Here is a 27,627-nt window from a genome sequence, read left to right on the forward strand (position 1 = left end):
CTAGGCAGTCATTGTTGGTGGAGAGAGAAGTGCAACACCACTAATGTCTTTGTTGTGGCCCCACCTTTGAGAGTACACAGCAGGCAGATTGAGGGAGATATACCCTCCTTTATGGCTTCAGGTATAGTTTGAGCTGTTTGTCAGCGTATAGTGGGACAGCAAGAGCCAGTGCCTTGGACCTCTTTCTATATGATACTTATTCTTCCTCAGCCCCTCAGCCCCCAAGACCATCAAGGCCTGGCAAGAGATGCCTGCTGATATGAAAGGTGGCCAAGGAGACATACTTTCAGCCACTGAACGTTCTGCAGATCCCAGCACCGCAGACCTGCCGAGCAGCCCCAGTGCACCGAGCCAGCTCATCAAACATGATGCTTGTACCAACAGGTAAGGTCTTAACTGGCCTCCTGCTGCCTATGACCAAGGCTTCTACCAGGGTCACAACACTTTCTTACTCCAGGCCACTGACTGGATCTCTGAATGTTCCCAGAATGTTGGTATCCTGGTCCTAAGGTGGTATTGACTACCTTCTGGGATTTGAGAAATTGAAATAGGGCTGTGATCAACATAAGAAGTCTGGCTATTTCCTGATGCATAAAGCAAAAAGGAAGTCTGTTTCCCAGAGTGTACATCGGCAGGCTTCTAGGGATGATGAAGACTAATAATTTTTTATACAGTGCTGGTATCAAAGTATGACGAGAACATGAGAGACATGGGGAGGAGAGAAATGGAATGAAAAAGATGAGGAAGGGCCATGCTTGAGAAAGAAAATATAAAGAGTGAATACTTGTCTTATTACATGAGTGATGGATATTGTGACCATAACTAAAGGTGACTGTGATGTTAACTAAGTATCTTAGTTAGGGTTTTACTGCTGTGAACAAACACTTATAAGGCAACTCTTATAAAGTACAACAGTTAATTGGGGCTGGCTTACAGGTTCAGAGGTTCAGTCCATTATCATCCAGGCAGGAACATGGCAGCATCCAGACAGGCATGGTGCAGGGGGAGCTGAGAGTTCTACATCTTCATCTGAAGACTGCTAGCAGAAGACTGAGTTCCAGGCAGCTAGAATATTAAAGCCCATACCCACAGTGACACACCTACTCCAACAAGGCCACGCCTCCTGACAGTGCTAATCCCTGGACCAAACACATTCTAACCACCACAGTGAGTGTAGACTCAGAGTGACTGCAGGGAAGAAAAGCTAACTGGTGCCCCTGCCAGGAAGCCCTAAAAGGAAACTAAGCAGCCACTCGCTCCTGAGCTGGTGACTGCAAACTATACACTGAGGAGCCAAAGGACCAGTGATACTTTTCAACTAGGAGGAGTTCAAGAAGATGAGTTGCAGGAGTGTCAGGTCAGGGAGGTGCACAGCAGCACAAGGCAGGAGGCCTGTATAGAATCTGTGACTCAGGCTGTTAGTCAGCAACCCTTATAGGGTCACTCTCAGCCTGACACTCCTGCAACCCATCTTCTTGAACTCCTCCTATTAATTACAGGTAGTGGTGATGGAAAAGTGATACCCAAAGATGCTTCCAGATTTCTGTTTGGGGTGAAAGGCTGGATGCTGGAAGGAACTAGCTGAGGATGAGGAAGTTAGAGAAGCTGAAGTGCAGATGTGACAATGTTAAGATCATTAGGCCATGTTGATTTTGAAAGGCCTATAGGAGATCCAGCTGACAAGAAGTCCAGTAGGCTGGAGTTGAGTAAAGATATGACCACTGACTAGAGAGCTGAGAGTTGTCAATTTATAGGTGACAAGTGAGGGGAGCCAACAAGAACAGTGTGGAAACCAGTCTCTGCTTTTCTTAGCAATATCCCCTGGCCAGTTGTCTGGGTAGCCTGAACCATGAATCTGGCTCATCTAATGTGGCTGCCTTGGGGGAGGCAGTAGGGTAGCTAGGATAGGGTGTTATTTGTATATATAGTAGATTGAAAGGGGGACATGAGGACTGGAGACATGGCTCAGTAGTTAAGAGCACTGACTGCTCTTCCAGAGGTCCTGAGTTCAAATCCCAACAACCACATGGTGGCTCACAACTATCTGTAATAGGACTCTTCTGGTGTGTCTGAAGACAGCAACAGTGTACTCACATTTATAAAATAAATAAATAAATCTTAAACAGAAAAGAAAGGGGGACATGAACTAAGGAGGGGTAGGTAGTAGGGATGCATAGCTGTCAGATGTTGGGTATGAATTGGAAGGTGTAAAGAAGATGATTTTGGCTACAGGAAAATGTGGAGGGTTCATACAAGGAGGAAACATTATGCTTAAGGTAAAGAGAAGAGTTCACAAGTTGAAGAGCTCATGGTGTGGTCATATCTATGAGTAAGAAAAGGCTCAGTGTCTGAGACACATGTGCACAAAGGGAAGTCAAGTCAGTGATTAAAACTATGTGGGGACCTAGATTTTTTTCCTCAATAAATTAATCAGACATAAGTCACATCACTAAATCAAGTTATATTTAATGACTCCTCTGTACCAAGCCAAATGTCCAGGACGTGCAAATATGACTTGGTTCATACCTTCTCAGCCTTGGCAGTGCTAAAACACAATGGAAGCTTAAAAAAACAAGAAAGTCTTAAGAGAAATTATAAGAGGTCTAGAATATGCTGCTTGCAGGGGGATTTAAAAATTGTAAAATAAAGGGAGGGAACTGTTACTGGATAGATACATCCAAGGCTTTCCCTGTGGGCTTGGTGTATGAAAAAGGAACATAACTCTCTCTCATTTCTTGGTGGTTCAACTTAGGACCATTCTCAAAACTGCTTGCTTTCTGGGGGTTGGAGGGCTGTGTACTTCTTGAGATAAGTTCCCCCAATGCCCTTGGGAAGTAACATTCAGATTCCAGAGCTAGGCAAGGGTCAGGCCTCTGCTCTTCTCTGCAGAATATTGTATGATATACAATATTTATTCTTTCTCAGCACTCCAGATGCTTGTGAAGAGAAAAATGCAGCTCCAGATGCTTGTGAAGAGAAAAATGCAACCCCCCAAATCATCAAAGCTTTCCAAGAGATACCTGATGACCCAACTGTGGCTTCTCAACAACTTGCAAATCTCAGCATACCAGAGCCACAAAGTAGCCTCAGTGGACCCCAGCAAAACATCAAAGTAGAGGATATCAACAAGTAAGGGCCTGAACGACTCTTACTGCCCAGGCTCAGCTACAACCCAGGACAAACACATGCACTTATAGCACAAGCCCTTTACTCTTCACAGACCTGAGAGGCTAAAAAGCAGTATAAAGCAGACCAAACAAGTATTTGAGTGCAGGCGGTCTCTTGGAGTTACAACATCAGATCTAGTTGAACAAGAGCACCATGTTGCCTTGCTCCAGCAACCAGTTGGAGCCTGAGAAATTATGTGGTTTGGAGTTGGGGATGCGGGGTGTTTTGCAACCCCATCATGGGGTTGTAAGATCTGAGTAAGGTAGAGCCTGGTGTGGATAAGATTATTGCATAACCAAAGCTGTCGGCTGGATGCATTCTTTCACTGTTACTACCACCAGAATGGCCAGAGAGGGACCAGTTAGTCAATCATTCACCTCTGTAGTGCTGACCTAGAAGATGTGGTAGCTGAAACAGGCTGACAGCAGTAATTTGAGGAAACAAGGGTCATAAGTTTTCTGTGAGAGCCCAAGAGACTAAGGTCTAAGGCACTAAAAAATAAACAGTGTTCCCCCTTCCACTTTTCTGTGAGCAATTCAGGCCTCCCACCGTGGGAGCTTTTCGACTCCTTACCCATAGAAGATCAGGGCCCGTCCACACTAAGGTTGCTCATGTAATATTTTTTCAAAGTATAGTATGATTGTTCTCTCTGCTAAAATATTCTGTCAACTCTTATTTATAAATAAAATCTATTAGAGGCTGGGATTAAATCAGCAATCCTCAGTATTTGTAACTTTAATTTTTAAAGGCCTATATTTAATGATAGCTCTTAAATTCTTTAATCTCTCTTTTAGCCCATTATCTACCAGAGGTAGTGGGAAAGAAAGGATATTTTAAAAATAAACCTATTTTTCAATATTCTTTAAAACAACTCTCATCTATATTGTTTAAAAGTCAACAGTTTAATTCATAGGTTAATTATGATAGCTCATTCACAAGCACTTTATGGATGCACCAAGAGTTTAATTTAATAGAGTTGAAATAAGAAACATGAATCAACAGAGACAGCCAGGTCTTGGCTAAAGTCAACAAGAGACACCCAAAGAGATGCCAGGAAAACTTCTCAACTATGTCTCTCTCAACAAAACAAAAATCAACAAAGACATGAGGCCAACAAACATTATACAACTAGTTTTCTAAGCAAGCCAAACTCAGCCTCTGTTACTGTCTGTCAAGCCCTTTTCATATGCCCTCTAAACATCAAGTGTCCTCCATGGGTTTCAGTTCACATCACTTTGTCAGTCGGCCCAAATCCACAAAAGTGACCAAAAACTCTAACACACCAACAAATGTTTCTTAATATGTTTCTCTCTCTAGAGTCCCAACAAACATAAGTCAAGTACACAGTACAAGACAGACCAGTACATATATATGGTTAACAAAAAATCTGTTATCATGTGTCTTTTTACATGCTCCTGACGAGTCTAAGTCGTGTCTATTTAAAAAGAAATACCCCAACATACCTGACTTTCTAAAGAACCCTTAAGTTTCCACTTCAGTACTTCTTTATTTCTTGGGCTTCCTGGCTATTCTGCCCCCAGACCTGATTCTGACCCACTCACTGTCTTGTTCTCACCTTTGCTTCTCTGTATCTCAGTTCCAAGAGTCTTACTTAGCAGGACACACTCAGAGGCCAGAGCCTGTACTGTTCATTAGTAGACTGTGCATCCTGTTTGTCTGTTTGTAATGAGCCAAGAAAATTGTCTTGTAATATGACTTAAAGGGACTCAGGCAAAGTGTTATTTCTGAGGAAGACCAACAGCAGCTGGAAAGAAACAACCCCCACAAAAAGAAGGAAACAGGAAGGGCCCATAAGATGGATCCTGTGGTTGACAGGAATGGAGTAAGGGGAACAAGGGAACAGAAAAGTGGGCTTTTGTAGCTTAGGGAGAGGAGAGCACTGGGAAGGAAATGGATTGTTTCCTTACCACTGGCTTTAAAGAACTCTGGAGGCCTCTTGCTACTTACATTGCGGGTCTGGAGGGGGGGGGATTCTCTTTTTAATTTTATCTCTTCAGTGCTGCTGTCCCCCCGTCTGTCTCTGTCTCTCTCTCTCTCTGTGCATGTGTGTATGTGTGTGTGTGATGTGTGCTTACTCAAGTATGAGTTTGTAGAGGCCAGAGGATGGGCTCGGGTATTTTTATCAGTCTCCACCTTATTAATGTTTTGGTACATGTGTGGTATGTGTACATTTATACGTTTGCATTTATAGGTACATGGTAGGTGTATGTAGGTCCAAATTGGCACCAGGTATATGATAATTTTCTTTGTATTGAGGTGGGTCTCTTGCTGAACTTGGAGCTTGCCAATTTCTGCTAGTCTAGCTAGCCACCTTGCCCCAGGGATCCCTTCACTGGGGTCTACCTCCCCAGTGCTGGGATTATAGGTGGCTGTCACATTGCCTAGATTTTTATGTATATTCTGGGGATCCAAACTCCAGTCTTCTTCGTACTTGTGAGCTACCTAGGGGGCCACCATCCAGGATTAGGGCCATGTGTTGCAGCCAGGGTGACTGGTATCTTTCAGAATGAGATGCATCTGGCCTGCCTCCTCATTCATCCTTGAGCCCTTCTCTTCCTATGGTCTGCAGTTCTCCATAGGTTAGGAAGTTAATCCTACAAAAGGATTTTGTCTGGTTTCCTAACTAGCAAACTAGACTGTTTTTCCCTGCTCCTCCACCCTAGCTGCCATACTCCCAGTAACCTGATGAGCAAGTTACCAACATCAATGCCCTAGCCTGCAGTCCAGAATTAAGAGTAGAAATTGGAAAATGGAAGTCTCACCCATGAGTCATTATGAAGTGGTCCGTGTCCCCTCCTCCCATCAAACCTGGATTTCTTCTATGTATAGAGGTTCCATTCACTGATCTCTGAGGAATATTCAAGAGCAGTAATAAGGGATTTGCATCCACTGTTCCCAAAACACTGGAATGCTTTTGAAGGTCTTGAAGTGGCAAACTTCGAGGTTATACCATAAAGGCCTATTTGAATAAGAAGTAAGACAGACTCACTCTTTGCTCCATTTTTTTCAGGAAGAAAAGCCCTTCAAGCTGCATTGTCACTGTTACCATCTCGGACACCTCCGAACAACCTCGACTGTGTCCAGTTCCCGCAGCTTCAAGTGAGGTGGACTCCAGCACAACTATGTAAGGACTATCTAGCAAGTCGTGATGTCCTTGAGCATGGGGGTTCTCTATAATTTTGCAAGTAAAGGATGTCATTTCCCTTCTCTGTTGCTTTCTCTGTGATATTTTTCCAACTCCTGCATCCCACTATCAAATGGACAGATATATATAGTGCTTAGTCCCTCAAGTATAAGTTTTATACTCCCCAAGCCTATTGGCAGGACTGGACATGGTCCTGTAATATGCTTTCCTTCTCATCTTAACATGAAGCTGAAGGGGAACATACAAAGCAATCAGATACAACCAGTGGCAGGCTTTGCCATCTGTATGAAAGCCAGGGAGGCCAGGCTGATCTCCCCCTCACTGCTTTATCTGTACTGAATACCTTTAGCCTACAGGAAGGGATGCCACCCTAGCAAGTCTACTGAGTGAACAGTATATAAGTTCTCTGCTGATCAGGCCAGGGGGCTGGAACACGGAATGAGGGTCAAGGGTGGGGCTATACTGAGCCAGCCTGAAGCAGACCATTTTTCCAAAGCTTTCAGAGGCTTTTCATAGCATAGAGTCCCCTAGAACCCAATTGCTAATGGAGCGTGGAGTGTTATCAGTGACTGCTGCAGGGAAGGCACTAAGTGGAAAGAACATGTACGATGGCGTGAGCATCCTGACATCTGTCTGCAGCTTCCCTTGCAGCTTGACTTGAGGAGCCCGCTAGCCCTTCTACCCTATGCCTTCACATAAGAATCTGTATTTTCTTCACACTGGGCTGGGGGCACTGACCCTCCTCTGTGGGCCAGACCCAGTCCCATAGAATCTTCTAGTACACACCCTATTCTGCTGTGCTCCATCTACAGCAAAGGAATTCTCTTCGTGAAGGAGTACATGAATGCCAGTGAAGTGTCTTCTGGGAAACCAGTGTTTTCACACTGTGACAGGTAAGAACAGGTTTCAGCTGTTGTGTTGTCTTATCCTGTACCAGGTTCAGTGCTGCCTTTATTCCTACATCCTGCTACCTCAAGCAGAATTCAGTGGGCAGTACCTACTGGGCATTCATACTGCAAGTGCCCATTAATGCATGATTTATGAATTTTCAGATCTTCTTTCTAATTAGGTAGATAGAAAATCCAGGCCCCATGATCTTTTATGCTAGGTGGTCTCACTGAACCCCTTGTCTATTTGCTTTCTGATGTCATGCACGAAGTTCCTTCCAAGTCCTTTCAGTGATGTTCCACCCACCCAATGTTCCAATTTCACCAATAATAGCCTCTCCCAGCCTTATTTCAGAGACTCCACTCCTGCCACAAGGGGCCAAGTCCCCATCAATCTCCAGTCAACCAGCACTGATTATCCCAAGTATAGGAAAGGTTCCATTTGAGTGCGAGTACTTCCTGTTAATCATAGCCAATTCTTCTGCCCCAGCTAAGCAGTACCACAGACTGTTAATGAAAATATACAAGGCCCCATAGAGTCTTTAAGTGACTCTCTGACTGCTCTCTGGCACCTCACAAGCCAGGTCTTCATCATCTGCATTGTTCTCAACAATCTTATCTTCTAAGCTACCACAGAGTAGCTCACCAGGCTTAGGCAGCTCAATGGATTTTTTCAACCAATGTTGTTTCCCAGTTTCTTCCGCAATCTTCCCCAACCAAATGGTCAGGACTGTCATAGCTGTACCCTACTCCTGTCTTGGTTGCTACTGTGGAGATGAAACACCATGACCACAAACCACTTGGGGAGGAAAGTGCTTACACTTCCACATCATAGTCCATCATCTAAGGAAGTCAGCACAGGCACTTAAACAGGGCAGGAATCTGGAGGCAGGAGCTGATGCAGAGGCCGTGAAGGGGTGTTGTTCTCTGACTTGCTCTTGTGGCTTGTTCAGCCTACTTTCTTAAAGAATCTAGGACAACCAGCCTAGGAGTGGCCACACTCAAAATAGGCTGGGCCTTCCCATGTCAATCACCAATTAAGAAACTACTCTACAGCCTTTTCTATAGGCTGATCTTATGGACGCATCTCTCAAATTACTCTTGCTTGTGTCAAGTTCACATAAAAGTAGGCAGTATGTCTAGTTTCTTATTGATATCCATATCTAACCTTTTACTGCTGGTAAAAGGAACTGAGGGTCCCAATGGTATATAAGTCTCAAAAACCTTACCTCAGGGTGTCTTCTTCATTCACCATGAAAGAACTCCTCACCAAGAAAAGTGTGCCTCCTTAGTATAAGTCCCTATTGTACCAAACGTCATTTCCCATCACAATGATGATGACTGTCAGTGTAGTTATATCTCTGATTGTGGCTAATGAGAAAAGTGTCTTCTATGTATGACTATGATGATGATGTGGCTCTTCTCCATTACACTTCTTGCAGTACCAGCAGCATTGAGAACTCATTGGATCTGGCAAAGAAACCCGCACATGATGGCACTCTACCTTCTGAGAGGTATGTCTGCTTTTTGACAGAGGTCCTCCAGTTCTGTGGGTGAGAGAGCACTGAGATGTCCACATGGGTCTATGCCGCTTGGAAGCTTTTGATCCGTTTGTAGTTCTGTCATACAAGGGAGACTGCATAAGGTGGTTCGACCCCAATCGGGATATCACATTTATAGCAACTGAAGCCTGTAAACCAAGATGAACAATAGACACAAAAGGTCTGAAAGAGAGCCCAGTGAGACTCTTATCAGCAAAATAGACTCTTCAGAATACAATCTGATTCATTTGACTAACTTGCACACCTGAATAGATGCCAAAAGAAAGAAACAACTACACAAGAGATTGGTGTATAGAGAAAAATGGTTTTGTTTGTTTGTTTTATCACCAAGAAGACAGTTACATGGAGTCATGGATCTGATCACTAGATGTCAGCAATGATAGGATGGCCTTAAGGACAAAAAGGGGATATTTTTAAATTCTTGGAATAAGAAAGAAAAGAATCTGCATCTGAGAGTGAATCTACTCAGGTTACAGTGAGGAAAAGGGAGAGGAGGAATACATCACAGGAAGCTAGTTATTGGCAGAGCCAGAAATGAATCCTGAGGCTTGACTACTAACAGGTTATGGATATTTCTCCTTTGCCATATATATGTCTTCTCACTTATTATGAGATCTAACTAACTGTGGTTTACATTCAGAAGCCTCAGCTAGACTTGGGAGAAAGATGAAGCAAATCTTAACAGTGTGCTTCCTTTGCCCCAATACAAAAAGAAACATACAAAGAAAGAAGCACCTAAAATGACTTATTTACCTCTTTCTAGGCCCTAACTCTTAAAAGTCTTAGAACATGTCATAATGCTCCTAAGCAGGGATGAAGTAAGGAGAGAATTCTCAGGCAATTCTTACATCCAAAGAGTCAGCCTATAGGCCACCAGCAGGATGGTTAGGGTGTCCATTGCTATGAAGAGACACTATGGACAAGGCAACTCTTATAAAAGACATTTAATTGGGGCTGGCTTATGATTTAGAAGTTTAGTCCATGGTCATCATGGCAGGAATCATAGTGGCATACAGGGAGACATGGTCATGGAGAGGTAGCTGAGAGTTCTACATCTGGATCCACAAGCAGCAGACTGACACACTGGGTGTGGCTTAAGCATCTGAGATCTCAAAGTCCACCACCAGTGACATAGTTCCTCCAACAAGGCCTCCTAATAGTGTCAGTCCCTATGGGCCTGTGGGGGACATTTTCATTCAAACCACCACCTATTGGGGGAAGAAAAGAAAATTGTAGGGAAGCAGAGATTATTCTTAGAAATAAAAGGAATATTGGAACAGAGGATATAACTGACCAAGAAGTAAGTATCTTCTAGGACTTTAGCATGAGTTCTGAGCAGGCTATACCGTCAAACTAAAGATGGGGTGGCCTTGATAGAAACTAGAAGAAAGGGTGAGCTCCATGGTCCCAGGCAGAAGAGGTTGTCAAGACTGGTTTAGGAGATTTGTGACAAGTTTCAGAACCACTTTGGCACAGGTTATGCTCCCAGTTTTACAACAAAGACCACTTTGGGGAAGCTGGTAATCCTGGGAAACCTGGAAGATCTGCTGCATCTTATGAGAAGTATGGGACCAGCCTGAATGCTTGTTTCCATTTCCTAGACCAACTGATGGGGTCTGTACTTACTGCAGCCGTGAGATCCAAGACTGTCCAAAGATTACCCTTGAACATCTTGGCATCTGCTGTCATGAATATTGTTTTAAGGTAAGAAAGCGGTGTGAGTATTCTGAGGAGCACAGATTTGAAGTACAAAAGGAGACTGGTTTTCTGTTCTCAGTTGTGAACAATCTGAGAGGCTCAGCAGGGCTTTGAGCTGAAGAGAGGAGTGCTGACAATTCCACATGGCTAATAATGGGGTTTGGGGAAAGGACTGTTTCTCATAGAGGCCCAGTTATTGCAAAGGCCCCAACACAGAAATACAACTCATTCTAATTGGCATGAATAGGATGGCAAGAATGAGAGGATATTCGATTAAATTTTCCTAGGGGACATGTGAATATATGTCCTTATACCCCATAAGAGCACTGAAAACAGATAAAAGAAATTTTACCCAAGTCAAGTCGGGTGAAACAATGAGTTTAATTTGGGTTAATTACAGCATGCTTAATTTGTTATATAGCTGTACCACCAAAGAAAAGTACCCTCCCCAAAGCAACCATTAGCTGCTTATATATCTTTAGGGCTGGGTGGAGTGAGGCCTCCTGCATCTAGTAATAAGCCTCATACACAACTTCTGAGGTACCAGTGACCCTACAAGCTGCCCTGTGAGTACTACAGTCTTATAAAGACCTCACACAGGAAATCACAAATGCTATGAGTTTTAAGATGCAGCACTCATGTCTTGCCAGAACGACAGAGTTCCGCAGCAATTTAGCCATTCTCTGAATCCTATATTTGTTCTGAGATGTTTCCTGGGTCTTGGATACAGATGTGTGATCATTTTCTCCCACTTAGACCTCCACTGTGCTACCACGCCTCAGCAACTGTCACATCAGTCAGCACTGTGACTAGTTAGAAGTCTACAGTAACCTTTCACTGCAAAAAGAAGCTTCCTTGATGAAAGTTAACAGCAGCATAGCCTGTAGCCATGAATAAATGCCTATTTAATAAAACAATAGCAGTATTTTCCACAATAGGGTCTGTGCACTCCCCAGCCACTGCCTTTGTTAGGGCTTACAAGTCTGGGATATGAATTCCCTTCCATGAAGCTGACCTTAAATCCAATTGGAATGTTCTTGGTTGCACCAATGTACATACCTGTGGACAAGTTTAGACATAAGATTTTGGGATCATTTGCGCAGTGGCAGAAGTTGTTGAAAAATCTGACTTGCCAATCTTTGGCCATTGATTAATCTGTACTGAGGCCAAGCTGTTTCTTGTAGGACAGCAAGGTTTTAATAACATCTCTGAGTCCAGGGAAGAAGAGAGGAAGGGCCATACAAGGTGCAGAAGAGCATAAGGAGAGATAGAGCAGGTGTCTGTGAGGGCGGAAGGCCCAGGAGGATAGTGAAGCTGAGAACGAGAACAGAGCATGGAAGTGAGATGGTGGAAGAATTTCAATACAGAGAGAAATGTATCAAATCACAACGGGGGCCCAGTAGGACAAGAGGAGCATCCTAGCACACCGGTGTGACTTTTATAGTAATTGTAGACAAAGCAGGCAACTCTGGGGTGATATTTATCCAGTAGAAGAAGAGAGAGAGAGAAGGCAGCAGGGAAAACTGTGGAAGAGGTGGACTGGGAGAGGATTTGGGGGAAAGAGTGGAGGCATCTTTAGTAAGGAGATTCCCACATAGGCACAGCAGATCGGAGAGATCAAGAACTACCCAGGTGATAGGAAACCCAGGAGGATATAGGAGGCTCAAGAGGTGAGTGCACAGAAGGTATAGCGAACTGCAGGAGCCAGAGAACAACTTACTGAGTAGACAAGGAGAGACAAATGGTTAGAGCAGGTGGAGGGACGATGTGTCTGAAGAAATGGAGTCTGGAATTGGGAGTATAATTTGATAGGGGGCAGAAGCCAGCAGAAGCAAATGATTGATACATACCTTAGGAAAGTCAAATCAGCAGGTTAGTTTGGAGAGGCCAGGTCCCTTGGAAGGGTTAAGACTCAACTAAACCATGAAAGGAGAAGGACAAGTGAGGTTCAAGAGAGGAACAGAAGGACAGGGTGGGGGGAGCTAAAAAAAAAAGAGCTGTAGACCAAGAGGCCAAGAGAATAACCAGGACCCAAGAGAACCAGCATGTACCTAAAATGGCTGGGCTTTGTATTTATAGAAAAAGAGGAGCTGGATGAAGGGCAGCAAAGCTCAGGTCCTGGAGAAGTTTTACATAGGGGGTAGAGTTGAGAATTTCTAAGAACCAGAACTCTCTAACAGGTACTGGGAGAGCCTGGCTGTAATGTCTGTTTTAATATGTTCTATGCATCTCATCCATTTATCCTGGATTTCCTTGATACCTAACACTTAGCATTCTAAGGTGGTCCCCTAAGCCTTATGGAATTCAACTCAAACCAACTGAGATTTGTGGCTTTAGGATCTATTTTGAAAGAAATTTTAGAACTGGCTTGTATAATAAATATATTTCAGTACAATCTTAATTATGAACATTAAAAGAAAAATACGACAGGTAAGTGTAGGTCTAGTGTTCCAAGTAAAAGTGACCTTTACACATGGGATTTTTTTTTTACATCCAAAATTATTGGTTTATTGCCATATGTCCACCCTGGGTTACAAATATGTGGAGCAATGCTCTTATGATGTACTGATACATTGAGCCACCACTCCCAACCAGCATACACGAGGTAAGCAACTGAAACTTCACTATCATGTTGCTAAGCTATGTATTCCACACTTACATCGATTAACCATCTTTTTAATATATATTTACATACATATTTATTCATTTACATATATTTGCAGACATATATATGTAAATTCTGGTGCATCTATCAGTACATAATACCATAGTACACAAGAGAATATTTATACATTTCTACTTTTATCAGTTCACATAACTAAATTTGAAACCTTAAACAAGTGACCTCATAGCATCTATTCTCACCTGCAAAATGACAGAATTGAACTAGGTTCTTCGAAACATCACTTTCAAACCTGAGTTGTATGGAACTGTAAACCCTAAGTTTGGCCAAGGCCCAGATCACTCAGATCCAAAGCAGAAAAATGAAAGCCTTGTGTTTGGTCATTGTGTATGCCCCTTCTTAGGAGCCAAAATTCCTTATACAAAGTTTCATTTTCCTCTTCCCTACCAAGTTCTAGCATGAAGATGAATTCTCCTTTACTCTGGCCAAAGATGCAAATGGTATTATAGTTGGATTTAGCCCACTCATGTTTAAAGCATGGCCCTGCCATTAGAGTTTACAACATTCTATGGTAGTGATTTTCATGAATGGGATCTACATACAAATGTAGTTCATTTTTCTTGTGTCATTTTTATTTATTGTTGGTTTCATTGAATAAACCCTTGTTTGTAGATTGCAAAGAAGAATCAGTTAGCTTTTATTGGTCCCTCTAGAAATATTAACAGCTTTAAGCTCTCTTCCCCATTTAATGCCTTTCTTGGCTCAGTGTTCCTTTGATTTTAAAGTCTCACAGATATTCTTCATTCTATGCCTCCTAAAACACAGATTGTGTTTTCTGGATTCTTTCATTTCTTACTTGATCTTTCCAAAGATAAGGCTCTCACATGACAACTAGAACAGTGACACATGGGAATTTTTAATACTTTTATACAGGCCACTGTCCTCCCCTTTGATATAGAATCTCATTTTTAGGGGATAAAAATGAAGTGGCAAAGTCAGAGGAAGAGATGAACATAGAGTTATCTCAGAAAGGATGTGTAACTTTGATATAACCTCCAATTTTTTATTAATTTAAATTAATTTTACTGTCGTTGACCTTACATATAAGTTTTATAACTTACTGTTATAAATGACTAATTTTATCAGTTTCTTACAGACCATTTTACATTTTAATTAAAGCACAGATTGCCCGTTTCTGATTATACTATATATAACCTATGGCTTTTAATTAAGTGCTTAAAATAAACCAATTTAAGATGATAAATTTCTTCAGTTGAGAGGAAATCTTACCTACAGTTAGGATTTTGTTTTGTTTTTACTTTTGTAAGATGAATTGCTACATTAATCAAACATAAAACCAGCTGGGGTTGAAATACTCATTTATTTTTCTCACAACAAAGAATTCTATAAATCAAGACACTTTAATAACATTGGTGAAAACCTTGAGTACACACTTAGCATTTTATTGGTTGGATAACTTGCTAGATTCCAGAAGGGTTTTTATTTAAAATGTGAGGTCTTTGTCTTTTAGTGAGAGGATGAGAAGAATCAAGGAATTGCTGTTTAGTAGGTCAACGGTAACCCAAGATCATTGGGTTTTTGGACTTCAATATTCCAGCCTCTCCACATCATTAATGTTCTAAGCAGCCAATCAGATTCTAGGAGTTATCATTCACAAATCATTCTAGAGAGACAGGTCACCAGTCAAGGAGTTTGACAATGAAGATGGTAAGATGGTGACTGGATTGCTCACAGCTGGCAAGTCCCAGGGTTTTGTGCCTAAGCCTTGTGGTAAAGGATGTGATATTATTTGCTACCATGGGAAAGTCTGAAAAAGAACAAGTTAGGAAATAGATGCATTTAATGGGGAGTGGCTTACAGATTGAGAAATTCAGTCCATCGGGACAGAAAGCATGGCAGACATAGTACTGGAGGAGCCAAGAGTTTTACAGCTTGATCCAAAGGCGGCCAGGAGAAGAGTACCCTCATTGGGAGGAGCTTGACCAATGGAGTCTCAAAGCCCACCTACCCCCACAGTAACTGAATTCCTCCAACAAGGCCACACCTGTTCCAAGGCTGCACCTCCTAATAGTGCCACTCACTCCCTGAGTCAAGTATATTCAAACCACCACAGTATGTGTGTTGCATAGGGAAAATATGCAACTTGTAGCACCAGTGGAAATGCACCTGCACCTGGCTGGTATCTGCAGGCACTGCAGGAAGGGTGGGCTGTGGGAGTGTCTGATTTCTAACATTCCCCCCTTTTGTTTATTATAAAAGGTCAGGAAACAGGAAGGGGTGATGGTGAGGCAGGAATGGGAGTGCTGTGCTCTTTGGACTGCTTCCTGCTGTCTGAAGGTATTGACATCTTTGAGGATCCAAGAAAGGTGGTATACTGGCAGAGTCCAGGAAGAGCAGGCTGTTTCCCTCAATGTCCAGGATCTCCACAGGACTGTCTGGGACTAGGAAAATGCAGGCTTAGTTGAAGCAGTCTGTTAGGCTGGACCACCTGGGGCTAGCTGCTTTGAAACTGTCTTGGGTGCATACTTTGAGGGAACACCTAAAGCTGTGAGGGGGTTGGAACAGATACATATTAGGGGCAGAAGATAAAGCTAAGGAGTTTAGGGAGAATTTTTTTTGTTAGGTATACATTTGAAACTTCCAGGCCCAAGGTCCTGGTAGTACAGGGAGGGAAGTCTCAAGAACAAAAAAATGAGGGCGAATTTATCCTCAGGAATAAGTGGAAAAGGCAGATGCAGAAACAGGCTGTTGATTGACAGTATTTATCTGGAGTCCATTTGATCTAAGAGAGGTAGATATAAGGTGATTCCCCAAAGTTTACAAAAGAGATGTCTTATATATATTAGTATTATCGTTGCTTGCAGTCTGTACTGAAATCCATGCTGGAGAAAAGGTAAATTTACACCTTTCTGTCATAGAAACCTGGGATATCATTTTGGGATAAAAGCATGAACACTTCTTAAGGCAAGTTTGGGGAGGACAGAAACCTCCCATGGAACAGAAGGGCAAAAGCTCACTTGATCTTGACTTTCAGTACAAATTTAGACCATGAAATCAGGGCCCTTTTCCTCTGTCCAAAAGACAAAGTGTATATAGACTAGACAGACATTTTTAGTAAAAAAGTATAAACTTTTAAGTCTATTCTTAGAAGACAACTAAAGGAAATTTAAAATATTGAGCTTGTGACTATGGTAACATTTTGAAGTGCTTTATCAAAACTAGATTAATAGCTTATCAGAACTTCATTGATTAATGTATAAAAAACCCTCTGAGCTTTTGAAGTCTTAACAACAGTATAGAAGGAACGGATCTGAAACAGTTTTCATTCTTTTTATACTTTAATTCACTTTCTTAACACAACTTAAGCTTTCACATCCCAGCCCTTTATAACATGCATATACACCTTTAAGACAACTTCTTAGACCACAAACTATTTTCTTTGATCCTCCCAACCTAAGCTTTTGTATCCTAGGACCTTACATAAACTTTACACCCATTTCTCTATTCAGTCATTCACCATAAGACACAGATGGTTGATTACTGAGAGCATTCATTGTAAAGCGAGTTTCTTTAAATAAAGGAATAGTAAAAAGTTACTTTGAAATCTCTTTTGTGAGTTTATCTCCTTTTTGAGTCTGGTAATAAGGTAAATTGTGTCTAGACCTAGTTGAAGCTCTAGGAAAGTGAGGTTTGAGGCTGATGTTACACATGAAGAGAACCAAGGAGGCAGCTGAGGCCTTAGTTGCTGCTGTTAAACTGATAAAGGTGTCACTAGCCTAGTGTCAGCATTATCGGAGCCCTAAAGAGGATGGATTTTACCTCAAACTATAGACCAAGCAGCTCCTAAGTCTATTAAAAAATGACAGAGACTTATTGGCTGCCTGGACAGTCATCACCCTAGGCTCCTCCCAGGACAGGGCCAGTCTTCGACCACCAGGCCCAGAAGATCTGACAAACTTTGCTGTGGAGTAGGAACTTGGAGGTGGGGGAACCAGCCGACCTTACCTGAGCAAAGCAATTGCAATCAGCTCTCCAGTGTCCTGCTTGCCTACAGTTTAAACAGGGTTGGCACTAAGTTTTATCCTTGGCACTATCCAGCTGCTCTTTGCTGCCCCCCAAAAAGTGATTATATTGGTTAGGGTTATTCATATATGTTGTTTGTTCATTTTCTGCCCAGAAGTGACCCTTTAATGTATCAGCACCATTCTAAGTCCATGTTCCAGTCTGGTGTACATGAACTAAAAGGATAGAAACATTATGTAGGAAATAGAAGTATAATTGATCTACATTGAAGAATACTCTGTCAGAAGTAAGCTGAGAAGTAGAAGTACCCAGATTGCCATGAGAAGGGTAAGAATGAGCAATGGGACTTGGGGCTGTCTAAACGCGGTTCTCTCCTTCCTGTGCACCTTTGGTTGCCTCAGGCTGGAGACATTGAGAGTTCTGGGAAACCTGGCACTTCTTGGTCTCTTTAATTCAACTGCCAGGTTAGGAAGTCCTGCCACTGACATTCCTAGGGACACAGGTGTATGGGAAGGACTGGGCTACTAAAATATCCTCCTCTGCTGGTGGGACACTATCACCTTCTTCTGGACCTTAAACATCCTCCAGCCTCTCCCAATCTTATAGGTAAGGAAGCCAGATAGCAACACTGGATGTCTTTCTCATTTGCTCTTTGTTATTTAAGAGTATTCAGAGCCCTAGAAATCCCATGCCTGCCATCCTGGCTGTGGGATTAGAGGTTTGTGCCTCTGCACCCGGCTTTTATATGAGCTCTGGAGATCAAATCTGCAGCAAGTGCCTTATTGACTCAACCATCTCCCCAGTTCTACCAGCTTACTTTTGGTCTTTTATTGTGTGTTTATCTTGTTTTATAAATCATGTTTAATATCTATGTTTGCAATGTCTTGTCTCCTTGGAAGTCCAGGATGTGCCAGTACCTGCTTTGAGTGCTGACCTCCATTTTGCCTTTTTAGTGTGAGATTTGCAATAAACCGATGGGTGATCTCCTAGATCAGATCTTCATTCACCATGACACCATCCACTGTGGGAAATGCTATGAGAAGCTCTTCTAGGTGAGTGCTGGAAGCTCATAGGATAAGCATCCAAGAGCCCCATTAAACTAAAGGAACAAGACAAAAATTAGCCATGGTTTGGACCTGGGTTTTACTTCAGCCATCTAAGTAGAGAATCTCAACTCCTTGTCCTTTGCACTATGCCACTTGGAGATCTTGAGTAATGTATGCACCCATCTCCACCCTCATCCCAAGCTCTGGGACCCTTTCTAAGTTGCTAGAGTCATGGTATCTTCCTTTTCAGAAATACCTCTCCCATCTAGAACCTCAGCTGAATCTGTTAACCCTGGAACACCTGGGGCTGTTTTGTGACAAGTAAATAAAGATGTAGAAAGGGAATGGTTCTGAACAAACATGTAGTTGGTATATGGTAAAATCTCAACCTCACTTCAGCTCTCAAATTCTAGTGCCAGGCTCTATGCCATCTTCCAGCATTATTTGCATAGCTTTAGATTTGGGCTTAAAAACCAAGGTGTTGACTAAAAGCACCCTCTGGGCCAGTAGCCAGTGGGATTATCCAAAGTGCCTGAACACAGCATATTTTCCCTCTCTGGCTACCTGAAGGATTCTTTCTCTCTAGGAAATGCTTTTGTGATGGACAACAGTTAGTTACCCATCCTAAGGGACCCTGACTGTAAGGGATTGGATTCTTACTTAAAGTCTCATTGGTACCTTTATTTCCTTTTTAGGTTCCTCCAGGCTGAACAGAAGCTGATGATCCCCAGCTGTATTTGGCTGTCCAGTTGAGCCAAATTGTTGGTTCCTCCCTCCTTACATTCTCCATGGTTCCACTGTACTTCTGCCCACCTTCTACCGAAGTAGTATACATCTAAGATTGTATAGCAATGATGTTATAATTACTTTTGTAGCCTTTTATACCTTAGGAATATCTCAATTCAGGCTTGAGATCCTTGCTTCCAGAATGAATGAGTCCACTTTGACTTCCCTAAGACATGTTGGCTTTCTAATGAGTGCAGATGACCTAGTGTCAGACATGGGTACAAGTCTGGGTATCCGCGTATGCAGACTTTCTGAGGCTTCTAAGGGGCCAAGTTACCCCCCCCAAAAAAAATTTCTTGACGATCCCTGATAGGGAAATTACAGGCATTGAATACTAAGGGTTGGCAGTAGTCTAATGTTTAGCTTGTCTATTCACACTTTGTCTCTCTCTCTCTCTCTGTGTGTGTTTAAATTTCTCACTATTTTAGAAATAGATAGTTGCTTTTGATCGAATTATGTAGCAGATTTTAATTACCCCCTCCCATTCTAATTTGAGTTTTTCTAGTCAGGTATGTCAACACATGTTGGAAAGTTTACCCGGGTTTAAATTTGACAAGACACTTTATTAGGAGGCTTCTAACCAAAGGGATATCTGTGTCCATTTGAATTTTCATAGTTGGTTATAATCTTTACCCTTCGTATTCCTATACTTTTATCCTCTGACATGCTTTTAAAGTGTGTAGATCTTAAAAGGGTAAAGAAAACAGATAAGGTTTCTTGAGACTTCACCACACACCTAGCATTACCATGAAGCACTGGCTTTAATCTCATTAGTAATCTCTAAAATATTCTCATCTTCATTTTAGAAATGAAGAAAGTAATGCTCAGAGAAGTGGGAAAACCCCCGTAGAACCACTGTTGTCTCTCTCTGGAGCCCATACTTTCTCCAGAAGCAATGGCTGTAGTGGCATCAACCTAGTGTTGAGTATATGTTTGAAGGGCCCCTTTGCTACTGTGAAATATTTCACTGAAGTATAGTGTTAGAAATAGTTTTGAAGAGTGTGAAATTCCATCTCTGGGATTCTTGGGTCCCTCCTTGAAACACTATGGTAATTCAATTGCTTCCTTTCCCTCTCCTCCAAATAGAGGCTTACACCCAAGAACAAATTTGGCTTATGCAAGTTTTCAAGGAAAAGCTTCCTATCTGGTGAAATGTGCAGTAGGCTCTCAAAGTACATCAAATTCTAGGTCCCCAGGTACTCTACCAGCTGATGCCCGGCACAGCGGAGGCAGGTCTTCCCTGAAGTTTGCTAATGTGCTGCTGATTCAACCTCGCTCTGCTGCCTTTGGGCTCAGCATTGCATTGGAAGCTCCATGAAAGGAAAAATAATCCTCAAGACTTGGGGATGCAAAGTGGAGGCCTCCATGTTGGGTTTATTCATAAGATAGCTCTTCCCTTTCTCCAGAGTTTGAACCCTAAACACATTTGAGTGCAGACTTGTTCCTTTTACACAATCAGAGAAGAACATTCTATTTATTTATTCTGTTACATGTACTCAGAAGGGGAGGAGTACATTGTTCTACACCCCAATACTAACCATGAACTAGTTTTTCTCAAGTTCAGCTCTAGGATGAGATTTAGCAGATGGTGGGCAATAACACATGTGTGCCAAATGAATTACTAAGAGAACGCTAAGTCACTCCCCTTAGTTACCTGGACATTTCAGTGCAGGCCTCATAGATGGAGTAAGAGGCTCTAAATCCAATGGATTCCCTACCTTAAAGGCGTACTCTGCCATTTAAGTAGTTTCAGAAATATGAAGTATACTCAAAGACAGCTTGTAAGGTTAGTATTCATTTGAATCCAAAACAGCCCTTTTGTGTCTTAGACACAAAATTCTGCAGGTAACAAAGAGAAATGGTTTTGCATTAATTTACTTCCTTTTAATTGCTTGGTGTTTTTAATTATACTTGCTTAATCCACATTAATGTACACAAATTATAATAAATGTTAAGATAGTACATACCAGTATTATAATTTTCTTTTAAAATGTGTGTATATGTGCACTTAAGTATAACTTGGTAGTTGTAGGCATGTGGTTAACCAGATAGATGCCATTCTTGCTACAAAACAAAACTGGAGATGGTAGCTCATGACTTTAACACTAGCTAGCACTAAGGAGATGGGTCACTCTGACAGGCCAGATCTCTTATGTAATCTTGGAACACTGAAGGAGTGAACTGTTATCTTGTTTTGTTTTGGTTACTTAGAATGAGCCTGTCTAAAACAAAACAAGATGATGTGTAGGGCCCAAGTCTGCTCCTCCACAGGATCCGGCCTCTCATGAAGCTGGGACATGGGAAGTGGGAAGTTTGACTGTGTTGTTACCAGGCAGGGGTGGTAGTGGTGAGTGCAGTCTGAGGCTGGGGACAGCCAGAGCTGACTCAAAGGTCCCCCAGACTTCGAAGAGGTCAGGTGCAGCTGGAAGTCACAGAAGAACTGAGAACATTAACTGGGCCCACACACTGGATGTGGCCCAGAGCAAAAGAAAAGGGGGTTCTGGCTGATTCCACGGGGGGGGGGGGGTAGTTCTTGGCTTAACAGCTGCTGTCAGGCTTAGACTTGGTGGTGGTCACAGCTGGGGTTATAGAGAGGCCTTCTATAGGATAGTAGACTGTGGCTCTATAGAAGGCCTTCTCCATGGCTCCCCACTGCGAATCCCAATGAAGAGACAGTCTGTGCTTCCAAATCATTTATGGCCGTGGTGGAAAGTGGACATGTAAAAACCCTACCCCACTTCTCAAGACGCACCTGAGATTAAAAACTTTTAGAAGGGAGAAATGTCTGAGAAGGAAAGCTTATTGGCTAAGCCCTCCAGACCTCTAGGCACCTCATTAGAATGGAGATCTCTGTCTTCAGCCTACTGACCACAGGTTGCACCCTTTTCTTCATCTACATGTGGAGGGCTTGGGGCCCCTCATGGTCTCTTACATGCATATATGCCAGTGTCAACCCAACCACCACTGCTGCCCTCCGACTCATTCTCAGCAAAGGCAGAACAAAGCCAGAACATTCTTGAAATTTATTTAACAAAACTTGTATTAAAAACATAAGAGAAACACTGAGTGGTCACTAGAAGCTACAGGTCCTGCAAACACAGGGAGGAGCCTTCTGCTATCACAAGAGATCACCTACCACAGTGTAGTTATTTACAGAATACACAGCCCAGGCACAAAGAATTGGTGGGAGCATAGCTTCCAGTTGCCCCCGTTAACACACACCTCACTCAAGGCTTTGTACAGGAGCAACCAATGGTGGATAAGCACAAAGGGGGGAGGGGACTCACTGGACAGCTGGGTCACTATGAGGTTAACAGATAAGGGGCTGGGGTTCCAGAGCAGAGAACAGCCTGTCTCTGGACTGCAGTGGGAGGGGGGAAGGAGAAGAGGAAGGGGCGTCCCTGTTGGAACACTCAGGCAGTAGGCAGAACCCTTGAGATGGCTGGCCTCTTCTGTGTCATCCACCCATTTGGTATGGGTGGCAGATGGAGGATGGCCCCTCGCCAGTGCAGCCAGGCCACCCTCCCAGGTCGGCAGGATTTGGGGCCAGCCTTGGCAGAGCTGGACTCACCCAGCTCTCTCTGCTTGCTCTCTGCATTCTCCTGGACAAAAGAGAGCAGAACAAACTACGCCCCTCCCCAACGCCCCCCCCCCCACAGTCCTCCTCCTGCTCTTCCACCTCCTCTTTGTTCACACAAAGCCTGCCCTTCACACTCCCAGGCCCTCAGGCCAGCTGAGGGCATTAAGCCTATAGTGCCATGTGCCCCAGCCTAGGGCTCTTCTCAGGCACAGGTGTCCTGTCAGGGTGCCAAGAAGGAAACTGTCTAGTGTTGGCACTTTCCCCTCCTCCCCCAGTCCCTTGGGTCCAGAGAGCTGGGGTTTCACAGGGGTGAGGGGATTTCACTCACGAAAGGACTCAATGGTGCTGCCCTCGTGAGGCTCCCCTAGAGCAGTGTAGATGATCCTTAAGACAGGCTGGATTCTGCGGCCTCCTCTCCTGGGTACTGCCTCCCTGCCTAGCTGCACTTGCTCCCAGATATTGGTATCCTCTACCCAAGACAAACCTGTGGCAGGCTCTTCTATGCCCTGTGCTGCTTCAGTGCCAGTGGGCATCCTTAGCCCAGAGCACCCAGCCTCTCCATTTTGTGACCAACTATTATCCCAACTGGAGTCTGGATCACCCTGTAGTCTGGTTATATTAGCTCCCAATTTCTGCCTCTGACACTCTCCATGGGCCTGGCATTTGGTAGTCACTGAGCTGTGTGGAACTGACTCTTGCTTGTTGGAATCATTTCTAGCTAGTAAGTAGTTGGGTGCTTTACCCTGGCTCTGTTGCCCTTCTGCAACACCCATGTCTCCTTCCCTTTGTCTGGGTTGCCCCATGATTTTGTCAAAGTATCTCTGTTGCCTGCCAGAGGAAGGAATTCCTGGATGTCCTGAGCCTAAATTTCCTTGGGGTTGGGGTGGCTCATAACCCAAGCCCCTGTCTCGTTTCCCGATACCTGTACTGTAATACAGGGTTTCTCCTCATCAGTTTCATTTTCAGCCCAGAAACCTGATTCCCTCATGTGTCCCTCTTCCTCAGCACCCTGTCTCCATAGCAGTCGCCTCCGTTTCACTGATGTGATCTCTTCACCTGTAGTCTGGGTGCTGATCTCCCTACAACACTCTGCCTGGGTGACAACTTGATCTGCTGCCTGATTCTGCTCCTTCTCTACCATGGTAGTTTCCCACTCTTCCTCATCTCGAGTAAGTTTCATTAATTCCAGAAAAGTGGGTGGGCACCCTTGCTGATCTAAGAGGGACAGCTTGTCCCGAAGGCCCGTGGTCATGGAGACCTGAGATAAAATGTGCTTGAGACGAATTGAATCTGTGCTGTGTGTTGACAGTGGACTCTGCTGAATTGCTTTCTGCAGCAGGGGCTCTAAGCGTAGCAAGTAGTCAGATATTTTCTCTGCAGGTTTCTGAGAAGTCTGAAGGAACCTGAACTGTAAGACCTTATAGTCCTCTTTATTCCCAAAGATGTGCTTTAGGGCTTTCAAGCACTGCTCCACAGTTAGGGAGTCATTGCTAGCCCACAGTGCCTGCATGATTGAAAGGGCATAGCCACGCAGGCTCTCTAGCAGGCGCTGCTTCTTCTCCTTCTCAGATACCTGCCAGAACTGCATCAGCTCAGTGACCTCCTCTAACCAGGTTTCAAAGCTTTCTTCTCCTGGGCCTGGAAAGGGACTGCCAGAGAACACTTTCAGTTTTCGGTAACATGTGCTATTATTGCACAGGGACTTCAAGCCTTTTGGGTTGTCCTGGCCTAAATTCCTTAGCTCCATTCTCTCTGTGGGGACAGTGCTAAACCCCAGGACTTTGGCCACATCTACCATTCTCCGTCCTTCCTCTCTCAGAAAGTAGATCAACTTATTGATAAACTCATCATCTGGGCTTCGGGGTTTGACAACCACTTCCCAGGCCCCACCCTCTGCTGGTATATGAGTAGGCATCATATTATAATCCACAACTTCAGTCAGTTCAATTAATACAGCCTTAGCCTCATCTTCCCTCCGGAACATTCTGCCTATCACCTTGTGTGTACACAAAGGAGGTAAGCCTTCTTTCAGAGCATCCTTTATCTCAGCCTCAGTGCACTGCATGGGGATGCCCACAATGAGCACAGCCTTCTTGGGGTCCAGATCCATCCCCTTACACCAGTCATCTAATAGAGCCACAGCCATTTTCCCTCCCTCTATGGGTAGTCCTAACACTAGGACTCAAATATTCTAAACTAATGCCATGTAGAAAGGAAATGATGTCCTGGTTTCCACAACCTGAAATGCAAATGAAGTTAAGATGTTACTTAATGATTCCCATCACCTTTCCTCCTCCCAGACATTCAGTCTTGTGCAATCACAGAAAGTTCCCTGAACCTCACTGAACCCTGCTGACCTCCAGTTGCAGTAACCTCCTTGGAAGTCCAGGGACACTACTATTCATTCTGCAAGTACCTGTAGGGAAAATGCCAGTGTCAGAAGGTAATGACCAATGCCTGAGGACACTGGAAAAGACCCAGTGGAGGACAGGAGAACACTCTGCTACCCACTTAGTGCCTGCCATATTGGATTCAGCCCATTCCTTGTTAGATCCAAGATTGACAGCACATAAGAAACTCTCCTCCTGAAAAAAATGCTCAACAGATAAGAGGCATGACTGGAACTAAGCAGATGTGATCACAGTGCTGGGTGCAAAGAACAGTGTGGATCTGGGTTTCTAAAATAAGTACATAGGTTAAGGCCTTTGAAGGACAACAGGTGATGTCATGGTTCTCCAACCAATGAAGCATCTTATCATCAGGTCTGGAGAGCAGGGGAGAGCAGAGACTTAGGAGTGCTGATAAACTAAGCTTATGGATTTACATAGTATAGAATCTAGAATTAGAGGCAGAAAAGATCCCAGAAAGTAAACAAACTGTCATCCTAGGTATGGCCCTGCCCTGCAGTCTGTGAATCTTGGCAGGAAACCCCTTCACCAGCTCTTTGCTACAGTCAGATGCTCACCCTGCTGTTTTCTGTGTAGTGCCCCACTGAAGAGTGGGGATGATAACTTTCCTGGTACAGGTGCTTGATCCTGGCAGTCTTCTGGCTCTATCCAGACAGGCAGTGCAGGGGTGCTGGTTCCGGCATACTGATCTGTTCAAGGCAAGGCAGAGGAATATTTAATATGGTCTGTCCTGAATGTCCCTGCCCATACACGCTGTGGTAATTGTGCATCTGCTCAGTAATCTAAAGACAGCGGTTGTGCACATCTTTAATCCCTGCACTTGAAGCAGGCTGAAGCTGATCTGTCAGTTTTGAAACCTAAGCCGACATTGCTACTTTGTAAGACTTAGGGGAAAAAAAAGTTCCTGCAAGGATTTGAGCAGTTGAGACAGAATCCACTGACCACCCCGGAAACAGCTGCCATCCAGCTCCATCCTAGTCCTTGCAACCTGCCAGCAGTCCCAAGCACCGCCCCTTCCTGGTTCCAGCGCCATTTTGGACCATCTATCTCAGATCCAGCTCTGAACAAGACTCAGACAGGTCCGGGTTCCAGCAACTTCCTAACTGTCCCAAGTGTCGCCCCTTCACAGTTCCAGCAAGTTCCCAGAATTCTGTAGACATCTCTCTGTCCTTGCTCTGGACCTGGCCAACCCCTTCTAATACAGCTTTCAAGTTATGTCTCTAGGTCCCGTGTCATCCATGAACCACCACTGCATCCTAGCAATAGGCTAAGGTACACCAGCTGCCAAATCCTCCCTCACTTATGCCTAAATTCTCCTACCTCGACCTATTTAAAACCCAAACCCAAACAAACCCTGGGATTCGCTTCTCAGGAGGCAGGAAGATCACCTGAACCCGGAAATGTGAGACCAGCCTGTGCAACATAAAAATACTCTCACAAACAGAAAATAACCAGAGAACAATTCATTACGCTTTGCACCCCTTCACAGATCTCCTCCATTCCTCTTATCCCTTACCTCGCATTCCCAAAAAGTTTTAGTGAAAGAAAACAAAAGGCTATAAAAGTAAAGGACACAAATGGAATGGGTGATGTCTAGAAATGGCAGAAATTCGTATGGTGCCAAGGGGAAGGCAGCGCCGTACCTGCTGAAGAGGCCTCCAGGCCAGAACTCCAGGAGATGCAGCAACCACAGACGGGTTCAAGGTGAAATAGGCTCCGAGACCAGTACAGGAAGACCTTATATATGCGGGTGCCGCCCACGCCCGAGGTGTTGCACACGACCCTTTGGAGGGCTGTGCCCTGGTGTCACTTTCTCTTCCCCCCTCACTCCCTAATAGGAGAATTCTGTTGCCTTAACCAATCCTGTCGGGCCTGGGGGAGGGACAAGTGGGAGGGACACAGAATTTGAACAGAGTTGCGGTAGGTTTGTTCTAAAGTTTGTCTTAGCAGAGACCACCACGCATGGCGCGTATCATGCCAGGCCCAGCAGCCATTGGTTCTCCTGTTTCACGTGTGTGTCCCTCATTGGTTACTAGCTGTGACGTAATGGTCATCAGTTGCTCTTATTTGTATATTCAAATAGTGAACGGTGGGTGTAACTGTCTGTACAGGCTGAACACAAAGTATGTGTCTGATTGCAAAATATAGGGCTCAGCAAAAAATGCAAGCCTAGCAGGGACTTCATAACTAAAGGTTATATATTATCTGTTTATTCTTTGCTGTCGAGTTGGAAGGCCAATGTTACAAGTTTCTTGTATTTATAGTATCACAAGATTTCATTGTCTGAACTAGTCCTGTCACCAGAAGAAACATGAGTTTTGACCTAGGATACACAGCGAAAACCTGTATATCCCTTTTTCTTTTGTTTTCCTTCCTTGCTTGCTCGGCTCTGTCTCTCTCTGTCTCTCTGCCTTTCTCCCTCCCTCCCTCCTTCCCTCTCTCTTTCTCGTGCGCGCGCGCGCGCGCACACACACACACACACACACACACACACACACACACACACTGCCTTTTATGCTACTTCGAGTTCATGCTGTTGTTCTATACCCTTTTTTTCTTCCTTTTTTCCCCCTGTTCTATTCACTTCAGTCCCTAGATTTCCTGGTCATGGCTTTTTTGTTTGTTTGTTTGCTTTTTGTTTTTAAATCTATTTTATGCA

At 43.8% G+C, this 27,627-nt stretch overlaps 2 protein-coding genes across 2 annotated transcripts in view; one reads left to right on the top strand and one right to left on the bottom strand.

Moving 5' to 3' along the window:
• ZNF185 (zinc finger protein 185 with LIM domain) overlaps window positions 1–20,896 on the top strand; it is a 39,604-nt gene extending 18,708 nt beyond the window's left edge. Inside the window, exons 12-19 of the mRNA XM_080910999.1 lie at window positions 211–384; window positions 2,926–3,129; window positions 6,200–6,313; window positions 7,147–7,227; window positions 8,664–8,735; window positions 10,385–10,487; window positions 18,102–18,200; window positions 18,890–20,896. Of these exons, the coding sequence (XP_080767125.1) occupies window positions 211–384; window positions 2,926–3,129; window positions 6,200–6,313; window positions 7,147–7,227; window positions 8,664–8,735; window positions 10,385–10,487; window positions 18,102–18,200 (847 nt within the window). The 3' untranslated portion in view covers window positions 18,890–20,896. The remainder of the gene's footprint in view (window positions 1–210; window positions 385–2,925; window positions 3,130–6,199; window positions 6,314–7,146; window positions 7,228–8,663; window positions 8,736–10,384; window positions 10,488–18,101; window positions 18,201–18,889) is intronic.
• Window positions 20,897–23,422: 2,526 nt separating this feature from the next.
• Window positions 23,423–24,706, bottom strand: PNMA5 (PNMA family member 5; the record flags this gene model as incomplete). The annotated part of the gene is made up of 1 exon (XM_080910256.1): window positions 23,423–24,706. The coding sequence occupies one exon, from the start codon at window positions 24,704–24,706 to the stop codon at window positions 23,423–23,425; it is 1,284 nt and encodes a 427-aa protein (XP_080766382.1).
• Window positions 24,707–27,627: the final 2,921 nt, after the last annotated feature.

The sequence above is a fragment of the Micromys minutus genome, assembly GCF_963924665.1.
Source record: "Micromys minutus genome assembly, chromosome: X".
NCBI classification, from domain to species: Eukaryota; Metazoa; Chordata; class Mammalia; order Rodentia; family Muridae; genus Micromys; species Micromys minutus.